General features: G+C 35.3%; 2 protein-coding genes across 11 annotated transcripts; both read left to right on the forward strand.

Annotated features, from left to right (window-relative positions):
* Window positions 1-10,762: 10,762 nt before the first annotated feature.
* LOC108453237 (uncharacterized) lies at window positions 10,763-17,562 on the forward strand. 6 transcript variants are annotated; one of them, XR_008285771.1, is made up of 8 exons: window positions 10,763-11,334; window positions 12,550-12,593; window positions 13,669-13,792; window positions 13,875-13,960; window positions 14,891-15,056; window positions 15,820-15,843; window positions 16,427-16,613; window positions 17,095-17,562. XR_008285771.1 is itself a non-coding variant. In XM_017751241.2 (7 exons), exons 1-7 carry the CDS (start codon window positions 11,235-11,237, stop codon window positions 16,423-16,425), a joined length of 549 nt encoding a protein of 182 aa, XP_017606730.1. In that variant the 5' UTR covers window positions 10,763-11,234; the 3' UTR covers window positions 16,426-16,777. The 6 variants fall into 6 exon arrangements, 2 of the variants coding, with proteins under 2 accessions (XP_017606730.1, XP_052886744.1); XR_008285772.1 differs by having other exon boundaries at window positions 17,176-17,562; XR_008285773.1 differs by lacking the exon at window positions 10,763-11,334 and adding an exon at window positions 11,758-12,070.
* Window positions 17,563-18,533: 971 nt separating this feature from the next.
* LOC108453249 (syntaxin-61-like) lies at window positions 18,534-21,185 on the forward strand. Of its 5 annotated transcripts, none has more exons than XM_053030787.1 (8): window positions 18,534-19,226; window positions 19,318-19,386; window positions 19,504-19,617; window positions 19,780-19,888; window positions 20,350-20,440; window positions 20,585-20,650; window positions 20,833-20,859; window positions 20,999-21,185. In XM_053030787.1, the coding sequence occupies exons 3-8, from the start codon at window positions 19,611-19,613 to the stop codon at window positions 21,035-21,037; spliced, it is 339 nt and encodes a 112-aa protein (XP_052886747.1). In that variant the 5' UTR covers window positions 18,534-19,226; window positions 19,318-19,386; window positions 19,504-19,610; the 3' UTR covers window positions 21,038-21,185. The 5 variants fall into 5 exon arrangements, with proteins under 5 accessions (XP_052886747.1, XP_052886746.1, XP_052886745.1 ...); XM_053030788.1 differs by adding an exon at window positions 20,068-20,110 and having other exon boundaries at window positions 18,580-19,226; window positions 20,833-21,185; XM_017751252.2 differs by adding an exon at window positions 20,068-20,110 and having other exon boundaries at window positions 18,591-19,226; window positions 19,772-19,888; window positions 20,833-21,185.
* Window positions 21,186-23,124: the final 1,939 nt, after the last annotated feature.

Raw genomic sequence — 23,124 nt, forward strand, 5'->3', positions numbered from 1 at the left:
ACCCCTTTGCCTACAAGTTCAAACTTTTCACAACGGTTTGAATCCCTCGACTAGACAAATGATTGACCCAACAGCTGGTGGAACTATCAATAATAAGACACCTGAAGAGGCTTATGAGTTCATAGAAAAGATGTCATTGAATAATTATCAACAACAGTTATGAGGACAAAGCCAACGAAAGCAGCCGGCGTTTTTAACGTCGACTCGGTTACTATGCTTTCCAATCAGGTAGAACTTTTGAATAGAAAAATTGATGGTTTACTTGGTTCTACACAGGTTCACCCAGTAATGCAGTGCGATGCAAGTGGAGGTGGAACGAGCAATTTAGAATATCCATCCTACAGCCCTAGCATGGAGAACGAGCAAATGAATTATATGGGTAATAATCATCGGCCTCAAAATAATCCTTATAGTAACACTTAGAATGCAAGTTGGAGGAACCACCCAAATTTCTCATGGGAGGCCAAGGAAATCAAAGACCACCACCCCCTCCAGGCTTTCAACAACAACAGTACCAGCAAGAGAAAAAACCGAACCTTGAGGAGATGATGAGAAAATTTATTTCAGTAGCGAAGACTCGTTTTTAGAATACTAAAACCGCACTTAAAAATTAGTAAGCATCAATTCAAGGGCTCAAGAATCAAATAGGACAGCTGGCTCAGATGATTTCAGAAAGACCACCAAAGAGTATACCTAGTAACACCGAACCCAATCCAAAAGAGCATGTGAAAGCAGTTACAAAGAAGCTAGAAAGTGTTAGCTAAATCTGAAAAGAAGCTGCCACCAAAAGCTGACAGAAAAGAAGATGAGGAGGAAAAACTGGAAAACAATGAAAAACCAGTGTTGAGGGAATATAAACCACCAATCTCATACTAGCAAAGTTGAAGAAAGACCGCATGGATGCACAATTCGGTAAATTTCTTAAACTTTTTAAACAATTACATATTAACTTACCTTTTGTTGAAGCTATCTCGCAGATGCCTACATATGCAAAATTTTTGAAAGAGCTTTTAACAAATAAAAAGAAGTTTGAAGAATTATCTACAGTGAAACTCAATGAGGAGTGCTCGACTATACTTCAAAATAAACTTCCAACCAAACTGAAAGATCCAATAAGTTTTACTGTTCCCTGCTTAATTGGTAGTTTAAATGTTGAGAAGGCGCTAGCTGATTTAGGCGCTAGCATTAATCTGATGCCCTACAAAATGTTCAAGCAATTTGGCCTTAGGGAACCAAAATCTACTAGGATGAGTATTCAACTAGCTAACAGATTTGTTAAATATCCTAGGGATATTATAGAGGATGTACTCGTAAAAGTAGATAAATTTATATTCCCTATTAATTTTGTTGTGCTTGACATGGATGAGGATGTTGAGGTGCCTTTAATTTTAGGTCGTCTATTTTTAGCCACTGCTAGGGTTGTTATTGATGTGGGTGATGGTAAACTTATGCTTAGGGTAGGTGACGAAGAGATTATTTTTAGAATTTATGATGCCATGAGATTTCCTAGGGAACAGGATGACTCATGTTATTTTATTGACTCTATTGATCATGCTACTCAAGATTCTTTACAGGAAATCGTGCATAAGGACACATTGAAACTGTGTCTTGCCCAATGAGAGGAGGTAAATGATGATGATTTTGTGATAGATAAGATAAAAGCTGAACTAAATTCAAATGAGTGTTCACTGAGACAAAAGAACTACGAGGGTATTAAGGTAAACAATGAATTGAAATTAAAGCCCTCTGTTGAAGAACCACCTACGTTGGAATTAAAGCAACTACCATATCACTTAGAATATGTGTTTCTTTGAAATAATTCCACATTACCAGTAATTATTACTTCAGATTTACAGCCAACCGAAAAAGACGAGTTACTCCAAGTATTAAATGAGCACAAAAGAGCCATAGCTTGGAAAATTTTTGACATAAGAGGGATCAACCCTTCTTTTTGCACACACAAAATTTTAATGGAAGATGAATACAAACCTTGTGTGCAAGCTCAAAGACGATTAAATCCTAACATGAAATAAGTCATAAAAGCTGAGGTAATTAAACTTCTAGATGCTGGAATTATTTATCCTATTTCTGACAGTTCTTGAGTGAGTCCTGTGCAGGCTGTTCCTAAGAAAGGAGGCATGACTGTTGTGGCCAATGAAAAGAACGAATTAATTCCAACGTGAACAGTCACAAGATGGAGAGTTTGCATTGAATATAGGAAATTGAACGATGCTACAAGAAAAGATCAATTTCCCTTACCATTCGTTGATCAAATGTTGGAAAGATTATCTGGACATATGTATTATTGTTTTCTAGATGGACTCTCTGGTTATTTCCAAATCTCAATATCTCTTTAAGACCAAGAAAAAATGACATTTACATGTCCATACGGTACGTTTGCTTATCGACGAATACCTTTTGGATTATGTAATGCTCTTGCTACTTTTCAGCGATGCATGTTGGCCATTTTTGAAGAACTCGTGGAAGACATTAAGGAGGTATTTATGGATGACTTCTCGATATTCGGTAACTCTTTCCATCTTTGCCTTAAAAATTTAAAACGAGTTTTAATGAGATGTGAGGAAACAAACCTTGTACTGAATTGGGAAACATGTCACTTCATGGTTCGTGAGGGGATTGTGTTAGGCCACAAAATTTCTAGTAAGGGAATCGAGGCTGATAAAGAAAAAGTTGAAACTATTGAGAAACTACCTTCCCCTAATTCAGTTAAGGCTATTCGAAGCTTTTTAGGTCATGCTGGATTTTATAGAAGATTTATTAAAGACTTTTCTAAAATAACTAAGCCTTTAACGAATTTGCTAGAGAAAGATGTACCTTTCAATTTCAGTCAGGAATGTTTAGAAGTATTTAGTACTCTTAAAAATAAATTAATTAATGCTCCAATTGTAGTTGCACCTGATTGGAATTTACCTTTTAAGCTAATGTGTGATGCGAGTGATTTTGAAGTAGGTGTGGTTCTTGGACAGTGGAAAGACAAGCACTTTCAACCGATCTATTATGCTAGTAAAACTTTAACAACCGCACAAGAAAATTATACGACGACTGAGAAAGAATTGTTGGATGTGGTTTTTGCATTCGATAAATTTAGACCATATTTAATATTATCTAAAGTTGTCATTTACACTGACCATTCAGCTCTTCGATACCTCCTTACTAAAACAGATGCAATATCTCGACTAATAAGATGGATTTTACTATTGCAGGAATTCGATTTAGAAATTCAAGATAAGAAAGGAGCAGAAAATCTTGCAGCAGATCATCTATCTAGATTAGAAAACCCACATCTCAAGGGACTTGACGAATAGGAGATAAATGACTCATTCCCTGAAGAACAACTCTTTGCTATATCTAACTCTGAGGAACCTTGGTTTGCAGACATTGCGAATTATTTAGCTGCTAACGTTATACCAAAAGGGTTGACACATCAGAACAAGAAGCGATTCTTCAATGATGTGAAAAACTATTTTTGGGAAGAACCTTTTCTTTTTCGTATATGTGCAGATCAGGTAATTCGAAGATGCGTTACAAAGACAGAAGCAATTAAAATTTTGGAACATTGCCACTCAGGACCGACTAGAGGACATTACAATGGAACTAGGACCGCACATAAAACACTCGAATCAGGTAATTACTGGCCCACACTATTCAAAGACGTAAACAGGTATGTTGCTACTTTTGATAGATGCCAACGAATAAGTAATATATCTAAACGTGAAGAAATGCCCCAAATGTACATGCTTTCATGTGAGATATTTGATGTATGGGGTATTGATTTCATGGGTCCATTCCCTAGCTCGTTTGGAAATAAATACATATTAGTAGCCGTTGATTATATGTCTCAATGGGTGAAAGCCCAAGCCTTACCTACTAACGATACTAGAGTAGTGGTGAAGTTTCTTAAGAAACTTTTCTCTCGATTTGGAGCACCTAGAGCAATTATCAGTGATAGGGGGCACTCATTTCTGTAATGCTCAATTTGATAAAACCCTTAAGAAATATGGAGTTTACCACAGAACAGCTACCCCTTACCATCCTCAAACTAGTGGACAAGTCGAAGTCGCTAACCGAGAGCTTAAACGCATATTAGAAAAGACTATAGAGTCAAATATGAAGGATTGGGTAAAGAAAATAGATGACTCTTTATGGGCCTACAGAACCGCTTTTAAAACCCCATAGGAACATCTCCTTACAGACTTGTTTATGGGAAGAGTTGTCATTTACCGTTTGAACTAGAACATAAAGCATTATTGGCTATAAAATTTTTGAACTTTGATCCCAAACTCGCAAGTGAAAAGAGATTGATGCAGTTGAACGAGCTAGATGAATGGCGAGCTAATGCCTATGAAAACTCACGATTATACAAGGAAGCAACGAAGTGCCCCATGATGCTCGTTTAAAGCAACACAAGTAATTTGAAGTTGGAGATCTTGTCCTGTTATACAACTCAATGCTCAAATTATTTCCTGGGAAGCTTAAATCATGATGATCAGGTCCGTTTGTAGTCCAAACTATCTTTCCATATGGCACAATAGAGGTAAGTCACCTAACCCAAGGCACTTTCAAGGTAAATGGGCATCGTCTTAAACTTTATAACGGTGAGAATTTTAAAGACAATGGAGAGGAGCTACGGCACCACGAACCCGCCTAACATTCCCATAAGGTAAAGTCAAGCTTAGACTCTAAACAAGCGCTTCTCAAGAGGCAACTCGAGCACTAATCCCACTAAATAACTTAGTTTGTTTTTCCATTTGTTTTACAATCTAACTACAGGTATTCTTGGCATACATGGCCTAGCACACGGGCATGCTTTAGTCCGTGGGATCCCCACGAGCAGGAGACACAGGCGTGGCCATAGCTGTGCTAAAATAGGACAAACATTTTCCCAAGACAGGATGACACACGGGCTGTGATAAATCGCCACGACCGTGCGACGCGGCTGTGCGTACCACACGGCTAAGGGACACGGGCGTGTCCCAGGCCGTGGTGAAACTGCACTTTAATTTCCCAAATAAATCAAGCAGAGACATGGCATATGTTAAATCACCACGGTCGTGTGAGGCGGCTGTGAAAGCCACACAGTCATTAACATGGGCGTACTTGAGGCCGTTTGAGAACTTTCCCAAAGATCGAAACATTCAACAAAGTCAGAATAAAACACGGGTTGATGCCACGGCCGTACCCGAAAACCGTGTGCTATCTTGATTAATGGACACAGGTGTGCGAAAAATAATTCAATCACCACATGGTCGTATGATGCAACCGTGGGAGCCATACGGCATATGCACACAGGCGTACCTACAGGCCGTGTGCGATACTTACTTAAATCATCAAACCATAAGCACAAGTCATAAACACGGGCATAGTGTACCGAACACAGGCGTGGGAGAAGTGAACGAATGAGCACACAGCCGTGCGATGCGGCTGTGGGCACCATACGGACCGGGGACACAGGCATGTCAAAGGGACCGTGTGCAACACTGACTAAGATTTCACAAAAAACATGGGCAAGGACCACACCACACGGGCGTAGGCCACGACCGTGTGGCCTAAAACGAGGCTTACACGACCATGGCCCCCATATATTCCCCTCTCCTAACCCTAATTTTTACCATTTCCTATTTAAACCCCTCTATTACTATTCATCATCCCTTCCATTATTCACCTTCTCCATTCCGGCCACCATTCTCCGACGAGCCTCTGGCGACCAGTACTCCACTCTCCTTTCCTTTATTTCTTCCTCCTTTTTCATCTACTTTTCTCCATCTTTGCTCAACCCTTTAACCTTATTTTCCTTTTTCCCTCACACCTCGCCCCAATCCGCATGCCTCAAGCCTACCCACACCACCTCCGTTCGGCCACCATCCATCCCGGCGTCAGTTCATCTTCTTTCCCCCATTTCCTCTAATTTCTTTTATTTGCTTATATTTTATCTTATTTATTTGTTATTTTTCTTTTATTCTTGCCATTTTTCTATATTATTATTAATTTTCTTAGTTTTAGATTCATTATTATATTTCTTTAGGTATGTCTGTTTTTGGTTTCACTATTATTCTACCTTCGCCATGCTGCTTCTAGTTAATTTTGGTAGTTTGTTACTTATCGTAGGATTTTCTTTCTTGTTTGCTTATTAGGTACTATGAGTTGTATTGTTAGCTTAGTTGTAATTTTCCTTTGCTCTTATTATGACCACTTATATTCGTATACTCTTAATTTAGATTCAAACACTGCCAAATTTTTGTTTTCGCATGTTTGGTTAATGGTGCATATAGGACTACATTTCCATCTTATTATCTTAATAGAGTCCTCTAAGTCATATTTTTCTCTTATCTCCTCCTAAGCTTATCGATGACTTTGATTAAGTGTTAATTCTGCAGCTTCTATTCATATTGAAATGTTTTCCCGTTTCAGGCACACCATGACAAACACTAGAGGCAAGAAGACTTTCGTCCCCGCCTCTAAAAAGTGAAAAGGAGCGGCATCCTCCTCGAGTCCCACCACTGAGATACGACATCCATTCCTCCAATTTCCACCAGGTCCCCAAGAGGAATTATTTTAGATCCTACGTGCCTGACCACTTAGTATGGGACATTGCATCGATTGGGCCGCACTAAAACAGGTCCACCTAGCTAATTCGGTTAGGGCCCTCCTAGCCACCGCTCCGTGGGACCGATTCTTTTATGTCATCGAGTCGACGTGTCTAGAGTTCACTTTGGAACAATGCTCGATGTTTCAGTTGTAGACAGTTATGGCGGAGCACGATGACCCAGGAACAATCCAATTTTGCCTTGGCGGTCTGGTACGGCAGTTGAATGTCCCAGAATTTGGAGTTACTTTGGGGCTCTATACAGACGATTTCATAGAGGCTGACAACTTTCCCCACCTCCACCGCCACATCCACTATGCGTCTTCATCATGTTAGAACGCCATGATGCCTGCTACAGGCATCTATGACCCCAGCCTCTCCAAGGCATCGGCTCTAGCTCCAACTCTGCGATATGTCCACGCTCTTTTGGCACACACATTAATAGGGAGATGAGAGAGCACTGATGTCATTAACACTCACGACGCCTACTTCCTATGGAGCATGAGGCAGAGGCACATTTTTTATCTTGCCTACTTCATCGCCCTTGCCTTTCGCCATCAAACCGAGTGACACCGAAAGGGAGTCATCAGCCTTGGCCCATATGTGACTCGTCTAGCGCAATACTTTAGGCTCCTGAATACAATGACACAGTCCTCTTCACTCAAGCTCATTGGCTAGATGTCCCCACAGGGCATCTAAAGTATGCTTCATATGCGGATGATTGAGCATCATCGTGGGTTCGACCCTCCTCAGTACCGACTTGCACGAGCTACCAATAAGGATGATGCCGAGGATATTCCTGACAATATCCCTGCATTTCAGGAGGACCCACCTTCTCAGCCACCACCGAGTCACCGGCCAGTTCATACAGTTGTTTCATTGTCTGAAGTTTCTGACCACCTTCATCGCTTTGAACAATACTGCACTCAGTGTTTCAACAGCATCGAGGCGACTCTACAAAAAGTTTACCAACATTTTCACATATCGCCTCCAGCACCACCACCACAGGATCCAGCTGTCGATAAGGACTTTTAAGTCCATTTAATTTTCAATCTGTTTTTCTTTTTATTTTATTTTTTTGTATTTTTTTTGTCTTTATTTATCATTTTATTAAAAGACATTTATTAGTATAATTTGAATTTTCTTTTATCTAGTTATTTCATTATTACTAACCATAACCACTCTATCAATATAAATCCCTTAAACATTACTGATGGCATCACAGTTTCAAAAGGTTCAGTCGATGGGTGCTACTCAGGAATAAACAAACAATCCTCTACGACTGCCATGTCTGCTCGACCACGACCATAGCCACCACGACACCGACCCTCTTCGCTGGGCACTGTGATTGTGGAACCCAACCTCTACCACCACTTTCACCTATGTCTACATATCACATACACATCATGTCCAATGTCTCTAAACCCGCTTCTGCTCTTTTAAGGACTATATCCAAATTCAGGGCAATTTCACTTTCCCCCTACTCTCTGATATTATGCTTATAATTATTATTATCCATTTTTGTACATTGAGGACAATGTACATCTTAAGTGTGGAGAAGTTATTTATGTAACTATCAGAAAATCCCTGAATTTTTATCTTGTTCTCAAAAAATTTTCTCATATCACTATTAGAATGAATTTTGATTGATTTTTTATTTTTATTGATATGTTTTGAATTAAATCATAGGTAACTGTGCATTGATTGTTTAAAATTTTAGACATTAGAGGATCAAGCATGATAAGTTGACTTTTGAGAATTAAAATTGCTAGGTAATTGAGGTATTATCTTGAAGTTTTGAATTTGCAGGATTGACATCAAATACCCATAATTGTCGTGAGATTTTGAGATTTTCTTGCTCACTGATTTTTCTTATGAGTTTCTCAACATTGATTCGCTATTCTAGAACTTGCATCGATTATACATGTCGAGACCACACTTTTGATTTGATATACTAAAATGATAAATGCACTTAGGTTTTAACCCATTTTCCCTATAAAAAGCCTACCCACATAATTGACCCCTAGTGAACCCCTTTGAGCCTTAACTATTATTTTTTAACTTTTTCCCTTAATATTAACCCACAACTTAACCCTTTTTGATTCGCTAAGAATTTCTACCTTTTTATTGACTCCCTTTTTATCGAGATTTGATTTTATTAGTTACCTAATTATGTTCGTTCATTCCAGTTGTTGATTTATTTCTTTTTATGTACTTTCCATTATTGTACTTGTTCTTATTCTTAAAAAAAACCTTATATTTATATTCATTCAGTTACATATTATTCTAAAGAGCTTGGATAAGTTAAAGATGTTATATTGAGAAAAAGCTCACATTATTAGTTTCGGATAATTCGAATTCTGGCATTTTTTTTGTAATTCAGTGATTAGCTTTATTTTCTCTAGGCTTGGTAATTTATTAAATTAATCTCGATTCTAATCCTCTTTTTTAGCCTTTACCCACACTTTTAACCCAAGCCCTATTACAACCCGGTTAAAGACCTTTTGATTTGTGTATCATCTCATTTATAGTGGTGGAGATTTGATTTTCATGCAAGCCTATGGTAATAACTTTTCATGTTTGACTATTGAGTGTTTAATTATTGAACCTTAAACACTTTAAGTGATTTGAATGAATCATTAGTGAGGATGTCAACCTTGTCAATTTGGAATTAAAGGTGATTACTTAGATAAAGGGCGATAGCTATGATTTTATGATTGAAATGCTCAATTTGGATTGTTTGAAACTTTAATGATCTTTTAGTTAAGCTCTTAACGTATGATTACTTGTGGATTATTTCAAACATTCACTACAGGAAAATAGGGCTTTAGCGGCGTTTTATCAAAAAATGCCACAAAAATTGTAAAACACAGAGCAATAGCGGCGTTTTACCAAAAGCGCCGCTAAAAATAGAGCATTAGCGGCGCTTTTGGTAAAACGCCACTAAAAACCAGAGCATTAGCGGCGCTTTTGGTAAAACGCCGCTAAAAACCAGAGCATTAGCAGCGCTGTTGGTAAAACGCCGCTAAAAGTCATATAAACCCTAAACGCCGAAAAAACAGAAACACTAATCTATAACCCCTAAAACAATAATTATTAAAATTTATGGTTATACAATATATTAAATATTTTCTTATATAATCGTGAAAGAGATAGTATTGAATTTAAAATATTGAATTAATTATCATTATAGTTTTAAGGTTTATGGTTTAAGATGGTTTAGGGTTTAAGGTTTATGAGTTAACTATGATTTAAGATATATGGTTTAGGGTTTAAGGTTTAGGAGTTAACTAGTATTTGAAGGTTTATGATGAATTATGGGTTTAGGGATTATGATTTAGGGTTTAGAGGTTAGGGTTAGAGTTTAAGGTGTAAGGGTTTAAGGTTAAGAGTTAAGGGTTTAGGGTTTAGTGTTTATAGGATAGGGGTTAAGAGGTTTAGGGTTTAGATTAATTAGTATTTTTTATTTATATATTAAACGATTTCTTATATAATTGTAAAAGAGATAATATTAATTTGAATATATTAAACTTATGATTATAGTTTAAATTATTTAAGAGATAATAGATAAACTTTATATATATATTAAATGGTTTAAGATTTAATCTAAAAATATTTTGATATATTAAAATAATTCAATTCAAATTAATTCCTCTACACTTAATTTATTTAAGTGAAATTTAAACTTAAAATTTAGTCCTTATATTTTAATTTGATTAGTTTTAGTCCTGTATTTTTCAAATCGATCAATTTTATTTTTGTACTTTTCAAAATTTAAAATTTTAGTCATAATCACTCAAATGATAGCAATTATATATGTTTGGTTAAATTCGCTATTAGTCTTGGTATTGTGCGTAAAGTTGTAGGTTGAGTTCATATTATCCAATTATATATTATCATGTAATGTTTTAATAAAAAGTTAATAATATTAACTATTTGGATTAATTAATAATATCATAAAATATATAGACTAAATGATATTAAAAATTAAAGTATATACAAAAAATCTAAAATTTAAATATATTAGAGAGACCAAATTAAAATTTAACCATTTTAATAAATAATAATAATAATAATAATAATAATAGAAAAAAAAATATTGGGCTACATGGTTAGTGTCTTTTTTTAAAAACGCCTTAAAAAATATGAATTAACGTCATTTTCATTAAAAAAAAAACGCCACAAACATCTCCCTTTGCTTTCTTCAATTCAAATTACACCAAATTAAGTTGTCAAAGCAAAAATTTACCAATGGTGTCGTTAAGTTCTCCAGTTCAAATGCAAACTGCATTGATATGCTAAGCATGGAGCTCTGGAGAAGATTCCCTCACCGGCTGCTTCTAATCCGCAGCTTCGTTGACGCCAGGATCAAGTGGGTTCGTGACCCATACCTAGACATTGCCGTCGAAAGAGAGAAACCTCAAAGAAATCCTTTCCCTCAAAAACCAAATCCTCTCCTCTCCCTCCAAATCCCTCCAAATCCCTCCCCCTTTCCTCTCTCTCCCCTCTCAAATCCCACTTCAATCTCCCCACCTCTACTTCCAAGCTCTTTCAAAACTACCCTTCCATTTTCTCCCCCTTCCAACCCTCTCCCTCTCTTCCTCTCCACGTCAAGCTCACCCCTCAAGCTATGACTCTGCACAAAGAGGAGCTAGCTATTCACAACTCTCCCCCTCATCGAAACGACGTCGTAAACAGGTTGGCTAAGCTCTTAATGCTGACTAAAGCAGGTAGGCTGCCTTTACATATCTTAGACAAGTTCAAATTTGATCTCGGCCTTCCCACTAATTATATTACCTTTCTTCTTTCTGATTATCCTGATTATTTCCAAATTTGTGAATATAAAAACCCTTCTGATGGAAAAGAAACCCTTTTTTTAGAGCTTATTTCTTGGAGGAATAAACTTGCCATTTCCGAAATGGAAAAGAGAGCTTCTTTTTCTGACAGTGTGAAATTGAAAAAAGGATTGCCGTTAAGGTTTTCGATGAAATTACCCAATGGGTTTGATTTAGAGAAGAAGGTGAAGAATTGGGTTGACACATGGCAAGATTTGCCTTACATTTCACCTTACGAAAATTCATTTCATTTAGGGCCTAATAGTGACCAGGTGGAGAAATGGACTGTGGCAGTGCTTCACGAGTTGTTGTAGCTGTTGGTGTCAAAGAAGACTGAAGGAAAGAATGTGTTTTGTTTGGGAGAGTATTTAGGGTTCGAGAACCGATTTAAGAAGGCGGTGATGCATTTTTCAGGGATATTTTATGTTTCGAATAAGATTAGGAAAGATTTCTTGATGGAGAAGCATCCATTGATGGGTATGCGGTTTAGGTATATTCATGTTATGAATAAGTCGGAAAAGTTTCGAAAAAGAGATGGTGTTCCAGTGTTTAGGAGGAAAAGAAAGGTTATGTCAAATGCTGATAAAGGGGAAGTTATAAAAGAAGATGGTGTTCCAGTAGTTTCTCCTAGGTTTGTTGCTTCTGTCATTTCTACTGATATGCTAGAATGTTTATTTTTTCTGCGTATTTAGAAATCTTTGCTGGGTCATTTTTAGTTAACTTTTGGGGGCAATCTGTTGTCCCATGAGTTGGTGTGTTTATGCTAATTATTCTGGTAGCCCAATCGCCTTGTCTTGGGTTTGATTTACCAATTATCAATATAACACCATATACTTAAAGTGAACGATGTTCGATGCCCGTAATCGATGGCTTTTTTCATGTCCACTTCATATGCCAAGTACTTTTCGTTAACAAAAATATTAGAGAGAAGCGCAAGTAAAGTAGAAAAAAATCACGCTGCCACTGCCTTTACACCCCATTTGTCTGCATTTCTCGATTACACCATATCTATGTTTCTATATATAAGTATATTTATATATTTTCCTTAAAAAAGTATATGTAAACAAATTTTTTCTTATATATTTTTTTCTTTGTTATTGCTGATGAAAGGCCTTACATCTGCAGACTGTCTCCCAACTTTGCTCCAAGAGGAGGTAATGTCTGGTTTCTTATATATTTTTTTCTTTGTTTTTTGTATCAAATTCTTCGTCCCTTTTAGGAATTGACTTTATGAGTTTTTCTTAAACACCAGTTTCCAGACTCTTCTGGATATCATCCCCATTTTAGACAATTACTGTAGCCACTTAAAGCTTTTCACATATCCTAACAAATAGTCCATAGGCTTTTGGCTAAGAATTCAATAATCTTTCATGGTCTTGCCTGTTTGATTCTTGTTATTCAGTTATGATATATATTTTTTCATTAGAAGTAAAAAGTTTATCTCAGGATGTCTGCTTGACAGGTTCTGCTTGACAGGATCTCAATATCTCTCCCTCATCTTCTTGATTTTTTCTTCTTAGAGAATCTTGTTGAAGAACAATACTGGACAAACTCCTGTATTGGATTCATTATGAAAATCATTTGTGTCATTTACTACTAATATTTATACATCAACCACATTTTCTTGTGAACATGCAAAATAGAATTTCTATTATTATTATTATTGAATATATTTTTTATGCATGTGTGGAAGTGATTTCTTGTTAATTGTTATTCTATATCCAAAATGTCGGTCCTATCAATTCTCCTGCATTCTGCATCCTAGTTAAGTTCATCTGATAAATGCTACAGACAACTGATTTTTTTCATCTTTGAACCACTCTCTGTTTAGGAGGAAAAAAAATGATGTAACGTATTGAGCCATGTTCGATCTTGTTTCACGCTAAGCGCTTATATAAAAGTATATAGGGCCACTACCCTTATTATCCACTTTTGTCTATTAAACAAGGTTTTTCACTAGTTATAGGTGGTTTCAACATTTATGCTTAGGGAAAATATTCTGTCTTGTTCAATGTCTTTTTGAATGTTTGTTTAAAGTAAAATAGGATGGTCAAGGTAAAAGATTTTTCAGTTAATATGGGTTAAATTTGAAAATTTTTTGGTTAAGGAGTGACAAATTTTTCCTTCTACATGATGTTCAAGATACTGTGTAAATTTAATTTAAATTCAGAGTATTCAACAAGTGATCTGATAAAAAACACTTAATATGTGGGACTGATCTTATTTAAGGGAGAAGAAGGTGCCCTCTCGATGACAACTAGGTTACGATCAGCAAGCACGTCAAAAGGCTTTCCTGTAAACTATTGTTCCGGTTTTCGTTCAGTAGGCACGGAAACAGCTTGCAAAGAGGATGGTTCGTATTAAACTGTGTTGTCTTACTCCACTTTAAAAGTAATAAATTCCTTTGTTACTGATAAAATATCCTAATATTGCAGGAGTATCACATCAGAGTTTTAGGCTCGAGGTTAATGCTATAGACTATGGTTTTGAACCAACTGATACACCAAGAACTGATAGATCGGTAAACTTCAAAATTACTTTTCTATACAATCTCGATCATGATCTTGCCTGTCCATTTGTTTCTTGCCTATAGAATGATACAACCATAGGATGCTCCCAAATCCCATTAGCCTTTTGTTTTATGCAGTATTAAAGTTGCATTAATCTATGTTATTCGGACACTTCATTTTTCTTAAAATACTCGTATCCGACACATATTTGGACCATGATTTTGAACCAACCAATATGCCAAGAGCTGATGAGTCAATAAACTTCGAAATTCCTTTTCTGTATAATCTTTGATCATTATAATCAGCCTGTCGATTTATTCCTTGCCTATAGAATCATGCAATTGCAGGATGCTTTCGAATTTGATTCCCATTAGCTTGTTGCTTTATGCAAGCATTACAGTTGCAAAGGAATAATTGAATTATATTCTTTATACTTCCAAATTAACACCCTAAACAATTATGTTATTTAGACCATTATGTTATTTAGACTCTTTATTTTTCCTAAAGTACTTGTATCAGACATATATTTGAAAATAAATACGGGGCATTGTAAACTTTGAAAAAATTGAGAATATCCATGCGGGCACATACTTATATTTAATGTACATAGTCCGAGCTGACTTAGCCATTAAGGTGGTGAAAAGAAAATCCCCCTTCCCATTTTTTCTTTGTTATTTATATATCCGTACATATATCCATATATGTGTGTGTGTCTGTGTGGATTATTATCCGGTACACCGGATTTTAACACAAGTGGTGTTAAAAAACTGTCATGTGTCCATTTATTTATTTATATTTTTAAGTATTGATTAAGATCATGTGACAGTTTCTAAACCTTGTTTGTGAAATTAAGAAACTCCACCCGACATTGTATCAAATGATAAATATATGTGTATATATAAGAACCGATGATCATTTGACCGTGTTTGCTGCAATGGCAGGTATCAAAGAATATAGAGCTGGGTTTGGCTGCTCTGCATGGCCAAAAAGGGCCAGCATATGATCTCATCATTTTAAATGCCGGAATTGTGGATCATTTACTGGGTTGTGATGGTGCTGAAGACGTGACTATAGCTCTCGATAGGGCCAGGGAAGCCGTTGATAGTGGTAAGGCTCTTAAGAAACTCCTAAATTACTTTAAAGTGTCTCACAAGTTAAAATGAAACCTATGTGAAACAGTGCTTGCTTCCTCTTAAGGCTTTTTTTTTTTATTATTTATAAATTGGCTTAAGTTAAGATTTAGCCTCTAAACTGTATTCAGTTTTTCACTTTGATACGTAAATTTTTTGTTTCACTTTGGTACCTAAACTATCATATTTATCCTACTTTACCCCAAAATATAAAGTTGCCAATAAGAATATAACATGTGGCACATAAAATAGGACGAAGATAGTTGAAGTACCAAAATGAAAAAAAAAAAGTTTAGGTGTCAAAAGTGGGAAAAGAATATAGTTCAGGGGCTAAGTTGTTACTTTTGAGTTTTTCCTTTTTTGGGTGTAGATCTGTGTTGTAAAACTGTTAAAAAGAGGAAATAGAGAAAAAAAAAGAAAAAAAAGGTGTCAATTAATAGAACACCATATCCTTGGCTATGGGGTTTTGCTTGGTAGTTATGCAGCTATTTATTGAAAGTTGAAACTCATGCCTGTTTTATGAATGCTTACATGCATGGCAAGCTGTTGTTAGCCTTTCTTTCTATTATGTTTGTTACTTTGTATTAGCATTCTCTATGCTACTTGCCCTACAAAGTTCCAAGTTTCCATTTTTATTAAAGATGGCAATCGGGTATTTGGAAATGTTAATTATCTGATCTTTGGCAATTTTGCCCAGCAGAATTAAGCTAATTTTATGGTTCTATCTTTAATTAATGCAGGACTGAGCAATGCTTCCTTTATAGGTCAGTTTCCTGTTTCTTTGTCATGGATGGATGTATTTATTGGAATATGGGACAAAGTAACTTAATACAAAGAAATTTTACATTTGATTTTCTATGCCTTTTAGATCACCTCTAATTTTAAGATTGATTGCAAATGACTAATATTGTGAAATAACACTTATATAAGATAAAGTAGTAACTCTGGCTTTGGTACGCAGGATGAACTGCTTTGGTTGGAATTTCTTGATAATTAATGTTGTGGAATTTTTTTATCCGAGAGTAATTTGGATGTGAATGTAACATTAAATGTAATAACCTTTTACATTAACAAAAACCACTGCCTTCATCTAGCAAATGATTTCATTTCAGGGTGATATTGGTGATTTTGGGTTTTATTTATGTTTTATGGCATATTCAAAGTCTGCAGTTAAGTTTACAGTGAGCCAGTTGACTGCATTTCTTTTTTCATTTTTTACAACTTTTTCTGACCAACAATTTATTTGTTACATATATGTTTTATTTTATTTTAATCGTTAATTGTATGTCACTAATGCTTAATTGTTATAATCTTTTACATAAATGTTTTTTTTTACTCGAGGCTAAGAAGTTAGCATCACAATGTCAAAAGGAAGCGGACAAATGCAATTCAGGTATGGAGACGTGCGAAGAAGTAAGGGAGAAAGCTGAAGAAGCACTGTCGGCTCAAATGAAATTAACAGCAATGTGGGAAATAAGAGCTCGTCAGAAAGGGTGGAGAGAAAAGGTCGCCAAATCTAATGCACAGACACAAGGTAACCTCCAGTTTGTCTAAACCATCCACCATGGCCTGATAGTAAGAAAATTAGTAGAAAACGTATTTCTTTCCTTCTTTCTTTTCCACTGTTCAGTGCTCTGCAACATTGTAGTAAACATTATATTTGATAATTTTGGATAAAGAAAAACGATTAAAATACAACATGATATGAACATCTAAATGTGTCAAAGGGATATACTGATTACCATATCTAGCAAAATATGATTTATTTCTAACATAAACTAATTCACTCCAAAACTACTCTTTATTGTAATTTCTCATCAATAACTCATGCTTCATTCTAACTATCATTTTTTCTCTTTATGGATTTTCACTAGCGTTGATGATGCAAATTAATCATTATTCATTCCAATATATTTGAAGAAAGGAACATTTGTTCCGATAAAATATAGTATATATTCTCTGCTCCTATCTAATTTATCATCAATTTGCTTTCTCAACGACTGTTATTTTACCAGAATCCCAACTGATTGAATCATACCTTTGAAACATGCGAGCTATAATTTACTGTGTAAGCTGATGGAGTTACCATAATATAGCTCTTTTATGTTTTGACTGGTGGCAAATGGAACAAGAAAAACCAACTACACTAGATTGCAGTCCAAGAACAATTTGCAGAAGGCACATAATGGTTGGCTCCTACCTCTACAAATGCATATGGGAGGCATTGCAGCAGCGAATAAGAATGATATTGATCAACATGCAGTTGACACCGTATGTGCTCTAAATCCGAATTCAAGTGTGAGTTTCAGATATTTTATGTGCAATAAAGTATTAGAGTGCCTTATGTTTGTATGTTAGTTAAGCATATTATAGTTAGAACCTGCAGTAGGATCAACTAATTAGTTGATCAAAAACTACACCCAGTTTTGTAATAGTCTACTTGCATATTTGCATATATTTAATAATAATCTCATGTCAACTAATTATTCTATTTTTTTATTTAATTGTTTTGTTTTCAACATTTTTTTTTGAGTTTTAACTTAGAAAAGAGAATATTCATTACCACTTAAATAATCAATATTGATATTTCACGTAGGAATGGATATTCGAATCTTATATTTTACATTATTATGATTTAAGTCCTTATTTCATTTAAGTAATTTCATTATAATATCTTATTTTATTGATATTTTTATAATTAATTTAGTTTTTATTATTTATTTTAGTTTTGATTCTAAATTTTTATTTTTATTTTAATATTTAAGATAACTTGAGTTCTAACTTTTGGATTTTAATTATATTATTAATTTAAATTCATTAATTTTTGTATTTAGTTTTAAAGTTAAATTTGTAATAGAAAATTTTTATATTTATATCATAGATATTATTCTTTTCAATATTTTGATAATGAATTTTAAATTCTTTATATTTTTCATAACCCTTATAATATTTTATAATATATATTTTTTACTTTCATGACATTTAGCGGCGTTTGTTGAAAAAGCGTTGTTAAAGGTCATGACTTTTAGCGGCGTTTGTAAGAAAAGTGTCGCTAAAAGTCATGACCTTTAGCGGCGTTTGTGGGAAAAGCGCTGCTAAAAGTTATGACCTTTAACGGTGTTTTTTCAAATAAACACTGCAAACTTAGCGGCATTAGCAATAGCGGCGTTTTTTGTGACGCTTGTAAAAACGCGCAAATAGTTTTAGCGGCACTTAAAAGCGCCGCTAAAAGTCTAAAAAAACGCCGCTAAAAGTCAGTTTTGCTGTAGTGATTATTGATGAGAATTATAAGTTGAGAAGAATTTTTTTTAATTGTGAGTTGAGGATTTTGCTTGAGGACAAGCAAATGCTTAAGTGTGGGGATATTTGATAAACCGTAATATATACATATTTTTACCCCATGCTTGGCATATTTATGAATTATTTTTCCTTGGTTTTAGTGAATTTGATGCTTCTAATCCTTTAATTTAGGGTCCGTTTGGTAACCTGTAAAAGCTTTTCATAAAAGCTGAAATTTTTAGGCTTTTTTGATGTTTGGTTGCTTGAAAATGACTTTCCAGGGTAAAATGTTTTACAAAACACGGGAAAAAGAGGGTTTTTTTTAAGGAAAATGTCTTACCCTTTTGAAATCGGTAAGACATTTTCCGAAAATTGACTCTTCTTTTCCCCTTTCTCCTTCCCCTTCCCCTTGGGTTGCAAATCAGTTTGGTCAAGGAGAACCGAAGCCATTTTCAATGTTGAAGAAGTCATTTTCAAAGTTGGCTTATCTTAGGCCACCAACTGAGACGATGGCTTAAAACTCGGGTAGAAATAAGACCAATCGAAAACCTTGGAAGCAACAAATCGCAGGGGCGTAAGTTGTTAAATAAGCTGTGGGTCTTGAGGCAGATGTGGCATCTTTTGAACCACCGGGGAAAAAGCTCACTTTTTTCAATGCAACTAGAGGGCTCTCAGGACTAACGCTACTTCCAGCCCTCAAGTTTAAACTAAAACACGACATGTCTATGATTATCAATCCATTGCACTCTGTTTTTGGGATTTCACATCATTTTAGAAAACTGAATGCTCCCCTCTTTTTCCCGATCCTTCCGAAGTGTGGAAAACCACTGATCTTCACCACTTGGTTTTCCTCAGATTGGCGACAGAGGTGAAAAACCATGTTACAACTTTATGCTTCTTTTTGTTTAATCTGAATTATTGCTAAAGAATTGTTCCTTGCATGTTTACGTGATATATAGTCACTTCCAAGATGTCTAAAGCTCAAGATCCATTTTACATCGTGAAAGAAGAGATTCAAGAATCTGTAGGTTGGGCCTTTATTTATTTTTTGAACCCTGTTAGAGAGAGAGAGAGATTGCTTGATCTTTTTTATTTCGGATTTTCAGTTAGATAACGTTTTGGGTGTTTCTTTTTTATTGGTATAGATTGATAAGTTGCAATCAAGTTTTCATCAATGGGAAAGAATTCTCCCCGACACTGAAGAACAAGTACATCTCATGAAAGAGCTACTTGCTAATTGTGAGAGCATCGAATGGCAGGTACTCAAATTAAGTATTCCTCCTTAATTGAACTGGATCCTTGAGATGGGGGAAAAGACTATGTTGTGATGATGTGTCTTACTTCATCTTTGTTGGGTTAATTGAACAATTTTAATCCAATTTGCTACTGCTGAAAAGATACATTTCTTGATAGGAAAGTAGATGAGTTGAACAAAACAATAGATGTGCCAGCAAGAGATCCTTCTCGGTTGGCATTGATAATAGAGAACTTGAAAGTCGGAGAAGATGGACCATCACTGCTCGTACTCAGGTATATCGTCTTTATAGTTGTTACATTTTTTTAATTAAGGACTGGAAATATATATATTAATAATGTTTATTTGCTGATTGGGGCATTGCAGGCATTGTCCTGTTAATATAATTGTAACTTATTGTGATTCTTAGTCTTAATGTCATGGACCTTTTTTAAGGATTGTTTTGTTGAATTAGGCAGGAGATGTGAAGAAATATGTAGTAGCTCGAAAAGAAAATGGTAATTCCGCAAGTGCAATGCGCCATGAATTAATGAAATTGCCAATTTCGCATCAATCGGACAGATCATATCAGTATAGTGCAAAAGATAATGATGACTTTATCGCATCAGAATCAGATAGACAAATGCTTCTTATAAATTAGAGTGTCCTTGACTACACTGCCTTGAGTTTGTTTCACTAACATACTCCGTCATCCAATTTTAATAGTTTTCGGTTGCTTATTAATTGGTGGTTCTAGGCAGCAGGATGAGGAGTTGGATGAACTTAGTTCAAGTGTTGAGAGAATTGAAGGTTTTGGCCTTACAATACATGAAGAACTTCTTGCACAGGTGAGTGTGTAACGGTATAATCTCTATGGTACTTTCTCTTTTTAATCTTTACTTAGGCATGCATGAATTATTTAATATGTTCTGTTCAATTTCAGTGTAGGATCAATATCTACGATTTCATATGCTAATACTTCGGTGTTTCAGGAGAAAATAATAGATGACTTGGGTACTGAAATGGACTGTACAACAAACCGACTGGATTTTGTTCAGGTAATTCCCTTTAATGGCAGTTTCGTAGATGCAAAACAATCCTATCTGCAATCTGAGAGTGAATTGTTTGGCCTTTTGTGCTTACATTTTAACTTGAGCTGAGTTTGCTGCCTATTAATTACATAATAGCTTGTTTTGAATGATTACTTTGTTTTGAAAATTCATGTTTTTGTCCGTTGCAGAAAAAAGTGGCTATGGTTATGAAGAAGGCAAGTGTTAAGAGCCATATTATGATGATATTAATTTTGCTAGTTTTGTTCATTATTCTATTCATTCTGGTCTTCCTCACTTAGTCTTCTGATTGTTATACACAAGTCTGATATTTGGATATAACCATCGGAGCTGCAGAACATAGAGGAGTTGGTTGGTATGATCTCAAAGTGTTGAATAAACGATGATCGAAACATGCTGAATGAAGAAAGCATTTTTCTTCTGTGCATGTGAAATTGTTGAACTTGATTTAGGATTATGTAAGACAGGGATATATGTATATGTATACTTCTAATTGTAATATATGTAAAAACAATTTAAATAATTGAGTATTATTATATATTTAATTTGATTTATTTATTTATAAATAAATCATTGTAATATATGTAAAAACAATTTAAAATATAAATTTATTAATAGATGTAAAAATAGCTTTTTCGGAAAATATTTTCAGGTAATTTGCCAAACAGCAAAAAATATTTTACACAGATTCATCAAAACACCAGAAAAGTAAATCATTTTCTAGAAATCATTTTTCGGGAAACATTTTACTGGCAAACAAACGGAGCCTTAATGTTTTATACTCAGGAGAGCTTAGGATAGCAAAAAGTGCGAGAAACGGACCAAAAACGGACAAATTGGGCCTAATTCAGTGTTTCACATGGCCTAGGCACTTCTACACGGGTAGACCACACATCCGTGTGTCATGGCCATGTCGACACTAAACCAAGTCAGAATTGCACACGGCCTGAGCATCTTTACACAGGCGTGGCACACGGTTGTATCCCTGTCGATCCCAAGTCTAATTCTACTCGGAAAAGGCAATTTTGGGCTAATTTGGGCATTCCAAAGTCTATTTAAAGACCCTAGAAGAGGATTAAAGGGACACGGAAAAGAGAAGGCAGAAAATACTCAAGAACAGCCATCGGGATTAGCTCAAAGGAGGATCTACATCAAGACTGAAGATTTTCATCCAATTTCCTAGAAGTTCTTTAGGTTTCTTCATGTTTTGTTGTTTTCCAATTTTTAAGATGTTTTCCATTATTATGAGCTAAACTCCCTAAATACCTAAGGGAGATGAAACCTAAGACGAATCTTATTACTAATTGAGATATATGATAAATACTTGTTCTTATTCTTAATTGTGAGTTTAACCCTTGTTTTAATATTTTAGGATATTAATTCAGGTTTTTGATGTGCTTATTCAGTGGAGGAAAAGTCTTTGTTTAAGAGTAGATCATTCATAATTAAGCGGAGTTGTATGCAATCCTAGAGATAGGACGACATAAATCTGCCGGATTAGAGTTAAATCTAATAAAGGAATCCATAGATCGAGTTAATGTGACAATAAGGGTTTTAATTAGAAAGAGATTTCTTTTAATCAACCTAGAGTCAGTTGTTTTTAGTCTCGAGAGAGATATTAACATAAATCAGGGATCTCTACGGATTAAGTCAAGTGAATAAATCGTCTGATTCAAAGGTAATAAGTGAAGTCTAGGTGGATTCTTCCTTGGGTATTGTTTTCTCTATCGGGTTTCCAAAAGTATTTTCCAACTTTAATCTCTGTCGCAATCTTAGTTAATTAGAGAATTAGTGTTAGTTTAAAAACATTCTCTTAATTGTTAGGTTAGATAATAAAAAGATAGTAATTACTAGTACTTTTAGTCCTCGTGGATACGATATTTCCGGTCTCACCATAACAATACTACTGTTCGATAGGTGCACTTGCCTTAGTCGAATTTTCAGTTAGTTTTACGACTATCACACCCCATTTTACTAAGCCTTTACCCTTATTTTTCCTGCCACTTTGCTGGTTATTTTTACCCTTACCCTTGATTCTGCCCTAAATCCATCCCAAAGCCTCCAATATCAACCCCTTAATTGTTCACTATCACCCCCTTTCCTTTGTTCGAATAAGTGTCGGTAAGTCCTATTTTTCTTTCTCTGATGTTGTGCTTTGTTTGCCAACTTTTGCTTCTTTTTTTATAGCCAATAAGTCATCATTACAGCCCTCAAAGTTATTCTTTTTGGCTGTCCAAAGATCCCTCTTTCTGCCGCCCCAGATCTGCCCTTTTTGTAGTCTCAAGTGGTGTTGCCACCCCCTTAGAACACTATTATTTTGGGACTACCGTTTCTGTTTATTTGCCACCCCTACTATTGTAAGTTTTTATATTTTTCCCTCTTGGATTTGATTTAGACGTTCCTAGTTGAGTAACAATCATCCGACGACTTTAATATGGGTAATGGGTAGTGCAAATTGTAGA

This window comes from Gossypium arboreum, chromosome 7 (genome assembly GCF_025698485.1).
Source record: "Gossypium arboreum isolate Shixiya-1 chromosome 7, ASM2569848v2, whole genome shotgun sequence".
Lineage (NCBI taxonomy): Eukaryota > Viridiplantae > Streptophyta > Magnoliopsida > Malvales > Malvaceae > Gossypium > Gossypium arboreum.